At 42.5% G+C, this 18,581-nt stretch overlaps 2 protein-coding genes across 5 annotated transcripts in view; one reads left to right on the plus strand and one right to left on the minus strand.

The window, feature by feature from the left end:
- Window positions 1-433: 433 nt before the first annotated feature.
- The window catches only part of rell2 (RELT like 2), a 38,991-nt gene continuing 20,843 nt past the window's right edge, over window positions 434-18,581 (plus strand). The window contains exons 1-2 of one of the 4 annotated variants that reach the window (XM_076086813.1): window positions 574-639; window positions 4,715-4,777. Coding sequence is in view for 2 of the 4 variants with exons in the window: in XM_076086814.1 (XP_075942929.1) it covers window positions 501-639 (139 nt within the window). In the remaining 2 variants the exon portion in view is untranslated. Of the gene's footprint in view, window positions 640-4,714; window positions 4,778-5,397; window positions 6,331-18,581 lie in introns of those variants that run through there. The other 3 variants (XM_076086814.1, XM_076086810.1, XM_076086812.1) reach the window with 3 other exon arrangements.
- On the minus strand, window positions 11,732-12,424 carry LOC142945878 (uncharacterized). The gene has a single exon (XM_076086816.1). The coding sequence runs from the start codon at window positions 12,422-12,424 to the stop codon at window positions 11,732-11,734; it is 693 nt and encodes a 230-aa protein (XP_075942931.1).

Raw genomic sequence — 18,581 nt, forward strand, 5'->3', positions numbered from 1 at the left:
GTTTGTCAAAGTTTTACATTTTCATATGTTTATATACATATGCATATTCCTTTTGGGACGGAGCTTCCAATTGATGAAACAAATACAGAGAATATTTAATTCGCCTGAAACAGCAGAAAATGGGAACATTTGAATTTTTTATGGAAATGAATTATATGTTGGGGTAAATGTTCTACCTTGGGAAGGATTCAGTGAGACTTTGGTTATATATTTCTAAAAATAATTAGTCATTCAATTAACTGATCTTTAGAAAAGCAATACTTTACTTGTACTAACTTTATACTATATGTATAATACTATATGTATAATCATTATTTTATAATTACATTGTAAAATATGTTGTGGTCTGCGAACATACTTGGATGGGTGGAGGGTAAATAAAACAGATAGGCACCACATATTTCAGTCCATGTGAAGCTGCGTGGAGCTCAGCTGACTCTGGATAAATAAAGGTTAAATTCAAATTTGCAGCAGGAGTAGCTCGTGGAGCAGACAGACAGATGCCTCCCAGCTTCCTGTCATCCTGCCCGCCTCAGCAGATAGCCGCATCCTCTTGCTCCGAGCAGAGGACACGGAGCAGCTGGCTGCAGCCATGGGACAATCTCACCAGCTGGAACACTGGAGCTTGTCTGACTGAAGGTGCAGTATCCTGGCTAGATGTCTCTGTTTTGTGGTGTCTCGGGACCAGTTTTCTAAGTATAGCTTACTGTTTAACCTTCAGGATTCAGATAAGGTCTCACTGTGTGCTCAGTGTTGGACCGCTTTCCGTTGGGTGAACACATGACCGTGTGCCTAGAGATGAAGATGACGGTGTGGTTTGGGTGTTATTGACTGGAATGGGTGGGGATGATGGAGTGAATCAACGTGACTGTAGGTGATATACGCCGTCCCGTATCCTGTGCATGAAAAATGACACAATCTCACACTTTAGTGTTTTCTGACTTATAAGAAGGTACACGCAGTAAATAAACCCAACGTGTTTCAGGAATGAATAGAGACGACTGCTAATTTCGGCTTTATTTGATAATAATCAATATCTACTATATCAAGGTTCCAAACTTGAAATAGTGTCGCATATGCTTCCATCATAACACACCGCGCCCCCCTGGACCAGACAGCATACTGTGCTAAAGGTAAGGTAGATTACATATGGATACGGTTATTCATTTACTTTGTATGTGAGCCGAATTGCAGAACAGTGCCACGTGATTAAATAGTAGGTATCCAACATGTTTTAAAGACCTTGGTAGCTGCCAATAAGTAAAGTCGCGGGAACTTGAAACATTTTCGAATGACGTCTCGTGAGAGTGATTCTCCGGAGCATAGAATGGGAGGACGGTAACCCCGCGCTACAGTCTACGCCACAGGTGTCAAACTCAAGGCCCGCGGGCCGAATCCGGCCCGCCACGTCATTTTATGTGGCCTGCGAATCCGCCAGCAAAAAAAAAAAAGTTTTCTTTTTTTAATTTTGGAAAAATAATTAAAAGTTAGACTTGAAAATAAAAGTATCCCCATGGTCGAAATTATGAGATATAAAGTTGAAATTATGAGATAGCATGTTGTCTGTGTACCGACATTAAAACTATCACAACAGGTGGACAGGAGAGGCAACAGCTCGTAAAGCGGGTTTCCAACAGGTGATTGAGTTGAAAAAGATCGACAAATAATCCCAAAATGTCCACGAAGAGAAAAATTTATGCAGAGGGAAGAAGATGTAATTTAAGATGGGAAAGCGAATACATGTCTGTGCTTCAAGGAGAAAAACGGGTCTGTCTTCTGTGTTATGATGCGTGTCGGTGATGAAGGATACAATTCACGTCGGCATTTTGACACCAAACACGGAGCTAAATTTAGCCTCCAAGAAAAACATAAAATTGTCCAAGAATTAAAAGGCAGACTGCAATCACAGCAGAATATATTTACAAAAGCTACAGCCCAGTGCATGCTAAAGGTATGTGAGCAGGTGAGCTCCGACCAGATACAGACTTTTACAAATGTTAGTTTGTGAAGAAACACCATCGCAGACCGAGTTCAGGAACTAGCAGCAATCTAACAACACAGCTAAGAGACGAGATACATCATCTATCAATGTTCATAAGAGGCTCAAGGCAGACTTGACTGTCAGTGAGGAGCTCTTGGATGTAGCTGCCATGCACGGGATGACGGCAGGGAGGGACATTAGTGATGCAGAGAGGTGACAAAAATAGCTTTGAACAAAGTTAATGTAATAACTTGTGTTTGATGAAATTTGTTTTTGTTATTTTCTTTAAAAGTTTGATCTTTGATAGAGTAATGTGAGTTTCTTAACCCTAAATTAAAATTATTTATGTTATAACAACAGAAATGTGCTTAAATATCATTTTTCATTTATATAACTGCATGTACAATATTTTTACACTTGAATAAACAATAATCAAAAGCAGAGACAGTTATTTAACAATATGTTAGGAGTAGTTACAGTTATACAGTCTTACAGTTACAACCGGCCCTTTGAGGGAAACCATGATGCTGATGTGGCCCGGAGTGAAAATGAGTTTGACACCCCTGGTCTACGCTTTAACTAAAGACCAGTCCCGTAGTAAGGAAGGAGTGGAGCGGCTGATGCCGTGGGGCGTAGAACTAAAGAAGCAACATTAATGACCTATGAATAAGGTTGTGGGTCCTCATTGGGAGTCCTCAGTGAGTAGAACATTGACAGTTGGTTCCTTTGGAAGAATTTCGCCTGTTCTGGAATGTAGAGGAGTCGGCTTCAGTCGTGGAAAAAAACTCAAAGATCTCAGCCTTCCCACGGGAAGTTAGTCAAATAATCATCAGATGGCACTGATGCTGCTGCTACTGATGCAGCCTAGTTCATGCTGTACGTACGGCATAAGCCACGCATAGAAGTTTTGCTAAACTATTTCTGTCACCAGTAATAAATGATGGGGGTTTGTACACTTCGGCGTAATGTTAATAAAAGTGCCGTTTTAAAAAGAGAAGTTATGTGTACCATCTGTAGGGACAACACATGTATACAAGATATATCGCATACACATTTTTCCTTAAGATTTGAGTCCTGGTTGATATAGAATTTCTATATGAGTGAAAAGAATGACGTGGTAGAGTTTAGCATTCTGGGGTCAATTCAAAATTCCATACGAACATGCTATTTTTCAGAATTGTGTGCATAGTTTCATTTTTTATGTGTAATGGAGAAAAGTGTAATGCAGCATTTTTCCATGAATGTCACCACAGACACACAGTTTGTAATACTGCAAATATATACACCATTGTGCTGCCTCCTTTGGCAATATATAGTGACTTAACAGACATTTATTTAAATGAAAATCTTTGAGATCGTCACTTTAACTGACATGTCATATACAATTAGGGCTTAAGATCCATCTGTACATATTTTATTTTTGTATTCATTTATTTATTCACATTTGCAGTTTGTGTGCAAGTCTGAGGATGATAATGCTCTTAACCCCATTGGATTGTGTACTTTGTTCTGTTTGCGCTATGGATTTGTTTGACCATCATAATGAACAAATAATTACTAGCCTATTTGTTTCTGTTAGAGTAGGAATATGTTTATCCATCATACCTGCTTATTCCTATTTGTTGATGCGTGTGGAGCTGGTGTGGAGGCTATATCCGTGCTGTCTGGAGGATATTCCACTTGCATGCATTGAGCAGAAGGCAAGGAAAAAAAACTGGACAACCAGAAAGAAAACGCATACACAGCTATGGAATATTCTGTGTTTTCAGCTAATCTGAGATGTATGAATGTTGGACTTATTTGCATGTGTTTTGGACTGTAGGAACCACACAAACACAGGGAGGACAGGGGCTGACATTCAGACCAGTCACACAGTGCCAAACACGAAGGCAAATACAATAAATGACATGCTGATAGTCGAGGGGATTCACTCTTTTAAAGTGAGACGGATTCAGGAAAATATTTAAAGGGATAGTTGGATTCTATTGTTTTTGTTTGTAAGTTAGACAAACCTATGGATTGCTTTTGTCCCCATACATTAGAAGCATGGTGATCATGATAGTCATGATAGTCATTGTTGTCCTTTCCATTAAGTAAGTAATGTCAGTAGCACAAAGGTACGCATAGAGTAGAAAGCAGCAACCTTCTACAAACATAGAGGAAGTGATCAAACCAAGTGGACCTCCCATTTGTCTGATGTGAACTTGTCCTGTGCCTGTCTCATGCCACTGAGCACTAAATAAAGAGCATATGAAGATATTAAAGCCACAGGTATACTGGATTTTACTGGTCCAAGCTGTCACATTCAGTTCAGTACAAAACTAGGCTTGTACAAGCAATTCAATTTAATTAATTTTGTATAGCCCAAAATCACAGATATCAAAAAGAAAATCAGAGGGCTTTACAATCTGTACACATACGACATTGTCTGTTCCTGGACCCTCACATCAGTACATGAAATACTCCCCCCAAAACTGCACTGCACTGCAGCAGCATATTAACAGAATGATCCCATCATGATTGTTTCTGTGGTCTTTTAATAAGCTATTAATGAGAAAGTAACATACTGTCAGTCGCACCTGAGCTGACAACGGTGCTCTCAGTCACCAGTGAGAACTCCATTGCTAAAAGCTAATTCAGTCAGTGACAGTGGTGATTCAGTATATTTAGTTCACTCTGTAGATTTGACTCATTCCAACATGTACTGAACATCTCTATTGTCCTTTAAAATAGGCAGGGCAGAGTCAAAGATTTCCATCACACAAAGGAGCCCATTGTGAACTCCACGCTGACACGGTAAGAACATGCATAGCCAGAAGCCTTTCGCAGTGCGGCAACAGTGCTAGTAACTGCAACACATGCCGCCATTGAACATCTGAAATTTAATAAACACCTAATAACCTTGCAGTAAAAAATTCTGGTTAAAGCCCCATTGAGCCAAATTGATGATTTGTGATATTGGGCTGTAGAAGTAGAATTAACTTCACATGACTACTTATGTTAAGTCTATAATGTTACACTTTCAACATTATTTGTTGAATAACAAATAATGCTGAGCAACGCAATGTAGCCGTAAAGCTCTGAACACACACGTCATTGGGAGACGATTCTGTCGAGGTCATGATGATGCTGAGTCATCTCTGCTGCTTTCAGCTCTGTGCCTCTTTAAGCTGCGAGTGCGTGTCAGGGAGAGAGACTGGCCATGCATCAAGAACCTTCATCTCAGCGTCAGTATGTTTCTTCCTGCGTCTGTTTCTTTCATCTATTCGTTCACATCCATCGTCATCAATTGAATATAACAATAAGTGATTTTGTTAGGTTGAATAGGAAGGAATGTATAATTCTGCTGGTTCATAAAAGTTGTGGCCGCCAGGGGCATTGTTTAGTCACTGGACAAACAGCAACTTCTCCACTCATAGCCATCTGATGTCTCCCCCGCTTGGCCTTCTTCACCAGTTTGTTGTCTTTGGTGGCAGGGAAACCCCTACGGTTCTCACGCCTAGTCCCACAAGCCATGATGTGTTTTTGGTCCAAATCAGTCAGAAGCTTGTGACTGGTGTAGAAGTTGTCCATAAATACCTGATATCCTGTTCCCAACAGTGGAATTTCCAGAAGCCTCATCTCAGCAGAGTAGCCCAGTCCATCTTTCAACTGTACTGCTGTCTTCCCCTCAAAAAATTCCATGTGTAGCCATGCATGTCTGCAAGCACAAACCGTTTTATTCCCCACTTTGTTGGTTTTAGTGGAACCTAGACTTGCTTTTCAATTCAATTCAATTCAATTCAATTTATTTTTGTATAGCCCAAAATCACAAATTACAAATTTGCCTCAGAGGGCTTTACAATATGTACACATTTGACATCCTCTTGTCCCGGGACCCTCACATCGGAACAGGAAAAACTCCCCCAAAAAAAACCTTTAACGGGGAGAAAAGAGGAAGAGACCTGTGGGAGAGCAATAGAGGAGGGATCCCTCTCCCAGGATGGACAGAAGTGCAATAGATGTCATGTGTGGAACAGGATAAGTGAACAACACATTCAATGTAATTACAGCACATTCAATGTATAACAGAACCACGGCAGGAGGCAAGACCTGGTCCAGGTATAACCCGGATACACAGGAATCTGTGAGGCGAGAAAGCACAGAGACTCTGGTGAAGAAGCAGGTCAATAATGTGCAGTAATGGTATCGGTAATATGAATTTTTGTAATGTGAGTAATAATAAAAGTGATATTAGCAGTTGGAGTCAGCAGGGCCATGGTAGGAGGGAGGACCAGGGTCCAGATGAAACCATGCTCCATGGAAACCTGTGAGGAGAGAAAGCACAAGGACTCCGGGGAAGAGACAAAGTCAGTACTGTGCATTAATGGTATCGGTAATAGGATTAAGAATGTTAATAATGAAGATCGTAGTAGGTGTCAGCAGGGCCATGGCTGGTGGAAGGACCAGTGTCCAGATAAAACTGGGGTCATGGGAACCTGTGAGGCGAGAAAGCACAAATACTCCGGGGAAGAAGTAAAGTTAGTAATGAGCATTAATGGGACATCAATTCATACAGACAGGTGAAGAAGAGGAGAGAGGAGTTCAGTTTATCCTAGGAAGACCCCCTGTAGTTTTTGCCTATACCAGTTTGTCTAAGGGCCGGTCCAAGGCAAACCAGAGCCAGCCCTAACTATAAGCACTATCAAAAAGGTAAGTCTTAAGCCTACTCTTAAATGTGGCGAGTGTGTCTGCCCCCCGGACTAAAACGGGAAGCTGGTTCCACAAAAGAGGTGCTTGATAACTGAAGGCTCTGGCTCCCATCCTACTTTTTAAGACTCTAGGAACCACAAGTAACAAGTAATTAATGGAGCGCAGCTCTCTAGTAGGGCAGTATGGTACTATAAGCTCTTTAAGATATGATGGTGCCTGACCAATTCGGGCTTTGTAGGTAAGTAAAAGTATTTTAAATTCTATTCTAGATTTTACAGGGAGCCAGTGCAGAGAAGCTAATACAGGAGTAATATGATCTCTTTTCTTAGTTCTTGTTAGTACACGAGCTGCAGCATTCTGAATCAACTGGAGAGATTTAAGAGACTTATTAGAGCAGCCTGAAAATAAGGAATTGCAGTAATCTAGTCTAGAGGTAACAAATGCATGAACTAATTTCTCTGCATCGCTTTGAGACAGGATGTGCCTGATTTTTGAAATATTACGTAGGTGAAAAAAGGCAGTCCTAGAAATTAGTTTTATCTGAGAGTTAAAAGACAAATCCTGATCAAAGGTAACTCCAAGATTCTTTACGGTGCTGTTGGATGCCAGCGCAATGCCATTCAGAGAAACCACATCACCAGACAACCGATTTCGGAGGTGCTCTGGGCCCAGTAGAATAACTTCAGTTTTGTCTGAGTTTAACATCAGGAAGTTGCAGGTCATCCAGGTTTTTATGTCCTTAAGACATGCTTGCAGTTTAGCAAGCTGATTGGTTTCATCTAGTTTGATCGATATATATAATTGAGTATCATCTGCATAACAATGAAAGTTTATAGTGTTTTCTAATAATATTGCCTAAAGGAAGCATATATAAGGTGAACAAGATTGGTCCATGCACAGAGCCTTGTGGAACTCCATAATTGACGTTGGGCTTCATCGTTTACATAAACAAACTGAGATCGATCCGATAAATAGGATCCAAACCAGTTCAGTGCGGTTCCTTTGATGCCAATATAATGTTCTAGTCTCTGCAACAGGATGTAGTGGTCTATAGTGTCGAACGCAGCACTAAGGTCTAACAGGGCAAGAACAGAGACTAGTCCTTTGTCTGATGCGATTAGAAGGTCATTAGTTATTTTTACCAGAGCTGTCTCTGTGCTATGATGCTTTCTAAATCCTGACTGAAAATCCTCAAATAAACTATTGTTACGTAGAAAGTCACACAACTGATTTGCAACTGCTTTCTCAAGGATCTTAGAGAGAAAGGGAAGGTTAGAGATCGGTCTGTAGTTGGCCAACACCTCTGGATCGAGAGTGGGGGTGAGGTTTAATTACAGCTATTTTGAAGGACTGTGGTACATTAATAAATTTATTAATAAAGACAGGTTGATCATATCTAATAAAGTCCTGCTAATTAATGGTAGCACTTCTTTAAGCAGCCTAGTCGGTATAGGGTCTAAGAGACAGGTAGAAGGTTTAGACGTAGAAATTGTTGAAGTCAGTTTGTCAAGGTCGATGGGAGTAAAGCCATCTAAACATATATCAGGGTTTACAGCTGTTTCTAAGGTTACTCTATTTGTGGAAAGATCGGTACTAGTCGAGGGCAGTACATTGTTTATATTCTCTCTAATAGTTATAATCTTATCATTAAAGAAGTTCATGAAGTCATTGCTACTGCGGTCTATAGGGATACTCGGCACAACAGAGCTGTGACTCTCTGTCAGCCTGCCTACAGTGCTGAAGAGGAACCCGGGGTTGTTCTTATTTTTCTCTATTAACGATGAGTAATAAGCTGCTCTGTCTTTACGGAGGGCCTTCTTATACGTTTTAAGACTGTCTCGCCAGACTAACTGAGATTCTTCCAAATTATTGGAATGCCATGTTCTTTCAAGTTTTCGCGATGTTTGCTTTAATTTGAATTTGCGGGTTTGAGGGTTATACCATGGAGCGAACCTCCTTTGTTTTACTAACTTCTTTTTTAAAGGAGCAATAGAGTCTAGTGTCCTTCTCAGTGAGCTTGTAGCACTATCGACAAGATGATCAATCTGGGTAGGACTAAAGTTATCACAGGAGTCCTCTGTTATATTGAAGCATGGTATTGAGTTATATACAGACGGAATCGCTTCTTTAAATTGAGCTACGGCAGCATCAGATAGACATCTAGTGTAGTAACTCTTGCTTACCGGTATACACTCCGTTAGTAGGAATTCAAAGGTTATTAGATAATGGTCCGATAAAAGAGGGTTCTGTGGAAAGACTATTAAATCTTCTATGTTAATGCCATAAGTCAGAACCAGGTCGAGAGTGTGGTTAAAACAGTGAGTGGGTTTCTGTACATTCTGACAGAAACCAATCGAATCTAATAATAAGAATAGAATAGTACTTTATTCATCCCCAAGGGGAAATTTGTCTGTGGCAGCAGCAAACAGGGTTACACAATAAAATAAAAATATTAAGTGTGGAAAATGCACAATATATACAATGTAATAAAATAAAATAACCGAGCAGGACCTATTTCGATTTAAGAAGATAAAGTAATAAAAATGCACAGTTTAAACACTAAGTAGAATCGTATTAAATTAACTAAGTATGAAAAAATAAACAAAACAGTAGTGCACAAGATCACCAGCAGCAGCAACAACAGTGTAGCATTGTTATAGTCTTGTGTTTGATTTGGCCAGAGGTGATTTATTATAGAGTCTAATAGCAGAGGGCAGGAATGTTTTCCTGTATCGGTCCTTGTGACAGCGGAGCTGAATCAGTCTGTTGGAGAAAGTGCTCCGCTGTCCCTGCAGTAGGTGGTGGAGAGGGTGGTCCGGGTTATCCAATACGGATAATAGTTTCTTCAGTGTCCTCTCCACCACCTCTTCCAGATAGTCTTGTTTGCAGCCAATGATGGAGCCGGCCTTCTTAATCAGTTTATTAAGTCTGTTGGTGTCTCCGGCTCCAATGCTGCTCCCCCTGCAGACTACGGCGAAGTACAGTGCACTGACCACAACAGACTGGTAGAACATCTCCAGCATCTTGCTGCACACGTTGAAGGATCGAAGTTTCCTCAAGAAAAAGAGTCGACTCATCCCCTTCTTGTACACAGCGTTGATGTTGGTCTTCCAGTTCAGCCTGTTGTCGATGGAGACACCCAGGTACTTGTACTCCTCCACCATGTCCACGTCCTCTCCCAGAACTTTCACCGGTTGTGGAGCCGTCGTCTTCCTCCTGAAGTCGACCACCATCTCTCTGGTCTTGGCCACGTTCAGACGCAGGTGATTTCTACCGGCCCACTCTACAAAGTCAACCACTACTGTCCTGTACTCCTCTTCCCGTCCGTCCCTTATACACCCGACCACTGCAGAGTCATCAGAGAACTTCTGCAGATGGCATGACCCTGAGTTGTACTGGAAGTCAGTGGTGTACAAGGTGAACAGGAAGGGAGACAGGACAGTTCCCTGTGGGGCTCCAGTATCACTGACCACCGTATCAGACAGCACACGGCCTAGTCGGACAAACTGTGGTCTGCCTGTGAGGTAGTCAGTGATCCAGGAGACGGTGGATGCGTTAACCCCCACCACCCGCAGCTTCTCACTCAGCAGCACTGGTTGGATGGTGTTGAATGCACTGGAGAAATCAAAGAAAGTGATTCTCACAGAGCCACCGGTTCCGTCCAGGTGCGACTGAGCTCGTTGCAGCAGGTAGATGATGGCATCGTCCACCCCCACATGAGGCTGATATGCAAATTGCAGAGGGTCCAGTGAGGATTTCACCTGCGGTCGAAGGTGGGCCAAGACCAGCCTCTCCAGCACCTTCATCACATGAGATGTGAGGGCAACTGGTCGGTAGTCATTGAGGCCAGATGGTGTCGTCTTCTTTGGTACGGGAACCAGGCACGACGTCTTCCACAGCACCGGGACTTCCTCCTGCTTCAGGCTCAGGTTGAAGAGGTGTTAAAGGACATTAGACAGCTGGATGGCGCAGGTCTTCAGGACCCTGGGGCTGATGCCATCAGGTCCCGCAGCCTTTCCTTAATGGAGTCGCTCCAGCTGTCTTCCCACCTGGCCAGTCGTCACAGAGAGGGGGGGGAGGGCGGTCATAGTGTCAGTGGTGGCAGAGCCCTTTGAAGTGGAGAGCTCTGAGTCCATGCAGCACACCAGGGGGGACAGAGGGGGAGGTGTTTGGGAGATGTGGTGTGTGGAGGAGACAGATGAGGGCTCTGAGCTAAACCTATTGAAGAAAGAGTTTAGCTCGTTGGCCCTCTCCAGGGAGCCCCCTGGTTGTCTCCCTCCAACCTTAAAGCCGGTTATCTGCTTCATTCCAGTCCACACCTCCTTCACGTTGTTCTGCTGGAACAACAAGATAAATGAATAAGATAAATGCAGTACTAAGGCTATTGTTCTCGACATCCACATGAATATTAAAGTCACCTACAATAATTACTTTATCTGTTTTAAGGACTAGACTTGATAAAAACGGAGAAAATTCCGATAGAAATTCAGAATACGGACCTGGGGCCCGGTACACTATAACAAATATAACTGGCTGTATTGTTTTCCACGTTGGGTGTGAAAGACTAAGAACCAGGCTTTCAAATGTGTTATAATCTAGTTTAGGTTTAAGGTTTATTAATAGGCTTGAGTCAAAGATGGCTGCTACTCCACCTCCTCGGCCGGTGCCTCGAGGAATGTGAGTATTAATATGACTTGGAGGAGTTGATTCATTTAGGCTGACATTTTCTTCATTACACAGCCAGGTTTCAGTAAGACAAAATAAATCAATATGATTATCTGATATTAGCTCATTTACTAGTACAGCTTTAGATGGCAAAGATCTGATATTTAAGAGTCCACATTTAATTATCCTATTTTGTTGCACTGTTGCGGTAGTTTTAACTTGGATTAGGTTATTTTGTTTAACTCCTCGATCGTTTATTTTTGATTTAATTAATTTAAGTGGCCGTGGGGCAGACACAGTCTCTATGTGGTTTTGCGTGAGTAACTGCTCCAATAGAAGCTCAGAGAAGTGTGTAAGACCGCAACTCTGCTTCCTGGTCTGAACTCTGGGTTGTCATGGACCAGGTCCACACAGAAACTGGGTCAGATTTGCAGAGATGAGATCTGCTCCATCCAAAGTGGGATGAATGCCGTCCCTCCTAAGCAAACCAGGTTTTCCCCAGAATGTGTCCCAGTTGTCTACGAAGCCCACATTGTTTGCTGGGCACCACCAAGACAGCCAGCGGTGAAACGATGACATGCGGTTAAACATTTCATCATTGGTCAGATTCGGGAGGGGGCCAGAGAAGACTACGGAGTCCGACATGGCTTTTGCGTATGTACACACAGATTCCACATTAACTTTAGTGATCTCAGAGAGCCGTAGTCGGGTGTCATTACCGCCAACATGAATAACAATCTTACTGTATTTACGGTTATCTTTAGCCATTACTTTCAGATAGGACTCAATGTCGCCTGCTCTGGCCCCGGGTATACATGTAACTGTAGCCTTTGGTTTCGCTAGCTTCACGTTTCTCAGAATAGAGCTACCTATGACCAGAGTCGGTCTCTCAGCTGAGAAATCAACTCTGCTGGGTGCGGAAGACCCGTTTGTAACGCGAGGTGGTTGCTGGCGAGTCGAGTGCCTCCCGGGAGCAGTCACCCGGCCCCCCGGCTGCTCGGGGGCTGCAGGGAGACGGCTAGTGGGAGCCACGTCTGTTTGGGCCGCACCGGCTACGCCCGCAGTCACCAGCGTCTTAGCTTCCATGGTGCGGGGCCGTACTTCTATCTCGCTAAGCCTTGCATCTAACCGTTGAGTTACCTCAGTCTGCGCCAACGAGTAGGGGTGAAGGGTAGAGGAAGCCCGGGAGGGAGTATTCTCCGTCAGGACTGCGAAGCGGTTGGAGGTGTTTAACGGAAGCTCCCCAGCTGGTTTTCTCAGGAGGCCGCTGCGTACCACCTCCGTCCAGGATGCCGGTTTCGGAGTGGAGCTATGGGAGCTTTTGTGGCTACTATCCTCTCATCTATTGCCAGCTTCTGGTCAGGATGATACGATGCTTTACAGGCTAACATAATGTCATTGTAAAGTGGCTTGACTTTGAAAAGCCGGTCATGCTGTGGAGTTCCCCTTTTCTCTTCATTTTTTTCATCTTCATCAGGGTCACTGAGGTGGAGACACCAGAAGATGGCATTGAACCGATTTCGGCTCATGGCTGACACTGGAAAGCGGGAACTGTAAGGCGGTACTTTCCTCCAGTAGTCATCTTTTGTAGGACACCTCACCAGTCCACAGAAAATGATGACGGCCAAAAATGTGAAAACCTCGTCCTTTGTTATGGGTTTCCATCTGAATTTTTTTCCTACCGCCTCCAGTTTCTGTGCCATCTTATTTGTGTTTGTAATGATAGTACGTACCACAGTGAGGTTGAAAAACAGCTTGACAAGTTGGAAGGGTGACCACCTTGATTCTCGGCTGATAGTGGGGCCACTTGAATGATGAGGGTGAAAGTTGTGTGGGAGAGGCTGTGTGTCAGGGTTATCCGTCTCAAGCCATTTTACAGTCTCCTCCACTTCCTCTTCACCTCTCCTTTGTGTAGTGGGGGTCTCAGCAGGCTGTGCTGATGTTTAGCTGGATGGGGTCGTTGACACACTTCTCCGACCTGTGCTCAGTGCGGGTGTGGTCAATGGCTTTCCTCTTTGTCTGGAACGTTTGAACGTTGAGGGTGGGTGCTGGAGGTGCAGGTCTTCTCTTTGTCCTGGATGGTAGTGGGGGAGGGACTGACGATGATGGCCCTGGTTGTTGACTGAGCCCAGGTGGTTCATCTGTGTCCTCATCATCCAGACTGTTAGAAAAGTTTTAGAATGAGTTGGTATCACTACTGTAATGATAATTATATTCACCAATTTGTAGCTCCATGCAAATATGAAATCTCCATGGGACAATACAGTAGAATAACAGTAATAGTACAATGATAGCATGCAAAATACTTGTAGTCACAGATGAAACACATACCGTGACTTTCTTTTCTTTCTCGGTTGGGTGGCAGCAGGAGAGGCCTGTGGAGGCTCCCAGTCCTCATCATCATCTACCTCATCGACACTGAGAAAAAGAATAAACAAGATTATAAATAGTTTATGCAACTACCAATACAAATAATTGTTTCAGCTAGACAGCTAGAAGACAAGTAATAACTACTCAAATGTGGTCAAATGAACAAAACATCCTAAACTCAAGTACATACAATGGATAAATAGCATGTGGAAAAAGTATGTCTCTCCACCAAAAGCGACTATGTAGCAAACAACACACACCAGAATAGCACAAAGATATATATAACACATGTGAAACATGAAATAAATATAGGGTAAACCAGCTGTGATATGAATAATCGTACTTGTCTATGACCGGATCAATCCCACGCACAAACAAATCCTTCTCGTCTGTGGCATAATCCTGGTCGCTGTGGGAGGAATCCTCAAAAATCTTGTGCAATGCTTCTTCGACGGAATACTTTGTTTTCCTTTTATTTTTAGCCATTGCAAAAACTAAGTATTTATGGTCGAAGACGTGGTGTCTGTAATTAGCAGACTTGCTGTGCGTAATAGCGCACGACCGAGTATGCAGGTAGCTCAGTTACGTGTGACTGTATACGTCCCCAGGAAAGCTCAATTTGCATATGCAATACGTCGTTAGAAAGCCTAAAGTCTCCTCTAGACCAGTGATTCTTAACCATGGGGCCCACGATTGGGCCGCGAGCGCCACCTAGAGGGCCGCAAAAAACTTTCAGTTTTGCACCTGTGGGCCGCGAGGGCCGCGGGACCGCATAGGTTATCAATTGAAGACACCGGAGATATTACTGTTATCCATGAGACACTCAGTTACAATATAGCTTCCCACCACCTGCTCCAATAAGCAGAAGACACTCAGCTAGCCACTAGCCCAGGGGTCGGCAACCTGCGGCTCTTCAGCCCCTCTGTTGCGGCTCCCTGAGTCTACATCAGGGGTCCCCACCTCCCTAACAGGCGGACCGGATCCGGACCCAGGCCCTAAATCCGATAGATAATTCGGAATTATACATATTAGGCACTGAGTTTATACTTTCACCGGCGCGTCTTATCCAGCCGTTACGGCACTTGTTCGGCGGTGCAGGAAACACACCGACCAATGCATTGTAAATCACATCAGGTGATGCAGCTCAGCCAATCAAATATGGGTATTCTGACAAGTTTCCTGACTCGAGCGAGGTTTACACACACGTGACACACGGAGGAGAGACGAGGAAATAGAAAGAAGAGCAGGGAAACTGCGCTGATAGAAGAAGATATCTCGCATGACGTTCTCCAAAAAGAGAAACGTGTTCAGAGAGAATATAATTTATAAGCAAGAATGAACAGAATATTATATGTTAATTATTCCTACAGGCAGTTAAATCCTCTGCCTCTGTCAAGCGCTTTTCCCTGCGAACGCGAACGGCTAATCATGATTTTAAGACTGTAAACTATCCTCTGTAAACTATCAATGGATAAATCCAAAAAAAGAAAAGTCACGGAGGAAAATAGAGAGTTTAACTCTGCGTGGACGTCTTAATTTGCTTTCACTGCCAACGATGCTGGCTTACTGTATGCTTCCAGAACAAGCACACAGCATGTGCTGAAAAGTGTCATGCTGGAGATGATTTCTCAGCTGCTGCAGCAAACTCTCCTCTTCATAAGAGTTTGATATTGTTATATCAGGTAAAATTGCAATAAAATGTCAAGAATTGTCTTTATTCTTGTTCTATATTTTCATAAATACAACAAACTATAGTTTTTGTATATATAATATAACTATATATAACACTTTATAAGCTGTGATATCAAATAGCTTTTGCAGCTCCAGACACATTTTATTTGGTTTTATTTGAAGCCTTCAAAAATAAAGCGACACTTAGCGACGAAACATCCAACGCTTGTGGGAAAGCCTGTTGGGCTTCTTGTTGTGTATGCAGGTTTACATACACATGATAAATAAATGTCTTTGTGATCATCACATTGTATCATCTCATTTATTTGACAAGGGTTTTGCTTGTTAAACTGTAAGTGGATTTAATATAGTTATTGAATACAAATCAAACCAAGAGTGAGATCAATTAGTTAAACTAATACAGTGTTAATATTTGAATGGGCCCCGGGACACTTTGTACTTGAAAAGTTGGGTCCCGAGGTCAAAAAGGTTAAGAACCCCTGCTCTAGACGAAGGGCTTGACAAGCCTAACCGTATCGCTAGCTGTTACTAATAAATGCAGTCAAACAAAAACAGAGCAAATCCACATTTTAAGGGCATGGTAAAGATAGCTCGGTCTCCTGGCTTCAATACATTACTGTCAGTGAACACACAACGCTTAGCCAGATGCTAACATAGTGCAATATTGAAAACCGGCATCATTATGATCGGCAAAGTCATTTTTAGACACAGACACACCTTAATGAATCATCAGAAAAAACCCGCACATGAAAAGTGAAAATTATGACCCCGTTGATTGACGGCTTATGTCAGAGAAAAAATAGGTTTGTAGTAAAAGTACTTGCCTTTTCTGAAGCCGCTAGCTCCATGGTAACATCCGCTGGTACATTCACTAGTAAAGTCGGTGTGTCCTGTAACTTCCGCCGTCGAAATGCTGCAAGACCCGACTTGCAGCGGTTATCGCGACTTTAGACAGTGTGTGTTTGGGCTCCTCTTGTGAAAAATCCATAAGAAATAAAATAAATTAAAGCTGCGAGCAGCATTGATCGGGCCCTCGCAACTTCACGCACGTCGAGGGTACTAGCAGGACTCTGGCCATGAATTTCTGTGTCCATCACACTCTGCGTGCATGAGTGAGATATTTCCTGCGTAGACCAGCAGCGTAGCAAGATCATGTTGCCAGGTCTTAAGCCTCAAATGTTTTGAGTGTACATCCGATACAATCATAAATGTAAGCCTTAAAAGATCATTAAGAAAATGAATGTGTGTGAATGTGCTTCAGTGTTTGTAACATCACAGACTGTCAGTTTACTGGGATGGGGTTCAACTCCCTGCAGTGTCCTGCTGATTGTATTTGGACTTACATGAAAGTTAACAAAACAGTAGTGCCATTTGCTGTTACTTGAACACTTCAATTTAACACTGTTTTCATTTTAAGTTCTTCTGTAACTTTAGATTGTAGTGTGAAGCATTCATTATAACGTTTAACCTGATTGTCATGAAGAAGCTCTGGACAGATCCACTGTTAATCCACTGTTATCTAACGTTTGCTCTCCAAGCATCTTAGTTTGTACATATTTAGATCAGAAAAGTCTTTTTCTCATGGTGTGCCCACAAACCCTTTCAATAAGTTCAGAGTTTGGGCCGCTGTAATTATAGAATCCTGCTTACGTCCGTGCTTATCAGTAGGTGGCGCTATGACTATGAGTTAATATTGGCATGCAGAAGTCCTAAAGCCATGACAGTCAACAAGCATGTCAAGTTTGGGACAGTTTTGACAAAGTACAGTCGAGTTACAACAGCTTGATGGATGATGGCGAACCATGTAAAATGGCCATCACACCATATCCACGTCGTTTGATGAAACCTAAAGCTTTTAATCGCTAAGGTCTTTAGATTGTTCTGACCAAATTCTAAGCTGATCGGATTAATTCCCTAGGAGGAGTTTGTAGTACAGCACCTGGAAATGGAAAAAAAACACGAGAAATTCATACAAAATTCAAAATGGCTGACTTCCGGTTGGGTTTAGAGCATGGTCCCAAGAGACTTTATTTTAAGTCCACATGTGATACATGTGCCTACCAAATTGTGTAAATCTATGTGAAACGTACAGCGAGGGCTGCATCGTTGAAATATTGTAGGGGGCGCTATCGAGCCGATTTGCCACTCTGAACCAATAAAATCATATTATATAACTACATCTTGGGCTTTAAATGTGTATGCCAAGTTTGCTTATGTTTCGAGCATTTCTAGCCTCTCAAAAACACCTTCATTTTTCATGGTGAAGAATGCGTCGCCACGGCAACAGCTTTTCACGAAACAACAAGCTTTGAGTAACTTTTCATCACAAAGGTCTTTAGACTGTACCAACCAAATTTGAAGTTGATCTGATTAATTCCCTAGGAGGAGTTCGTTAAAGTGCAGCGCCTGGAAATGACAAAAACTACACTAGAAATTCATAAACAATTCAAAATGGCTGACTTTTGGTTGGGTTTAGAGCATGGCCCCAAGAGACTTTTATTTAAGTCCATATGTGATACATGTTCCTACCAAATTTCATACATCTAGGTCAAACATACTGCGAGGGACGCCGGCAGAAGCGGCCATAAATATCTGCGACCATCAGACACCGTGCCCACAAGTTAGACATATTTTTAATGCTTGGACTGTGTGACGCTGGAAATTATGTAGTGCAAATATTCCACCAGTTCCTGTATCCACTTTGTGGCGCTAGAGAACACGCGCAAACATGCATTGTGTTGCTCTACATCAAGTATAGACCACATCATGTAAATGTCATATAAATCGGATTCAGTTTGTCACATAATGCTGTCTTCCTGTTGCCAGTAGGTGGCGCTATGACTTTGAGTGAAAATTGGCTTGTAGACATCTTCAGGCCATGACTGTTATCAAATATGGCAAGTTTGGGACATATTTGAGCAAGTCCAGTGGAGTTACATCAGCTTGTTGTTTAATAGCGAATCACCTACAATGGCCGCCACGTCACGGCTACGCCATTCTATCAAATGTAAAGCTTTGAGTAACTTTTAATTGCAAAGGTCTTTAGATTATACTGACCAAATTTGAAAAGGATCTGACAAAGTCTCTAGGAGGAGTTCGTTAAAGTATAGCGACTAGAAATCATGGGAAAATTCACACAAAAATCAAAATGGCCGACTTCCTGTTCATTTTAGAGCATTAT

Source organism: Anarhichas minor, unplaced genomic scaffold, assembly GCF_050575085.1.
Source record: "Anarhichas minor isolate MPS153535 unplaced genomic scaffold, ASM5057508v1 ptg000008l, whole genome shotgun sequence".
In the NCBI taxonomy this organism is placed as follows: Eukaryota; Metazoa; Chordata; class Actinopteri; order Perciformes; family Anarhichadidae; genus Anarhichas; species Anarhichas minor.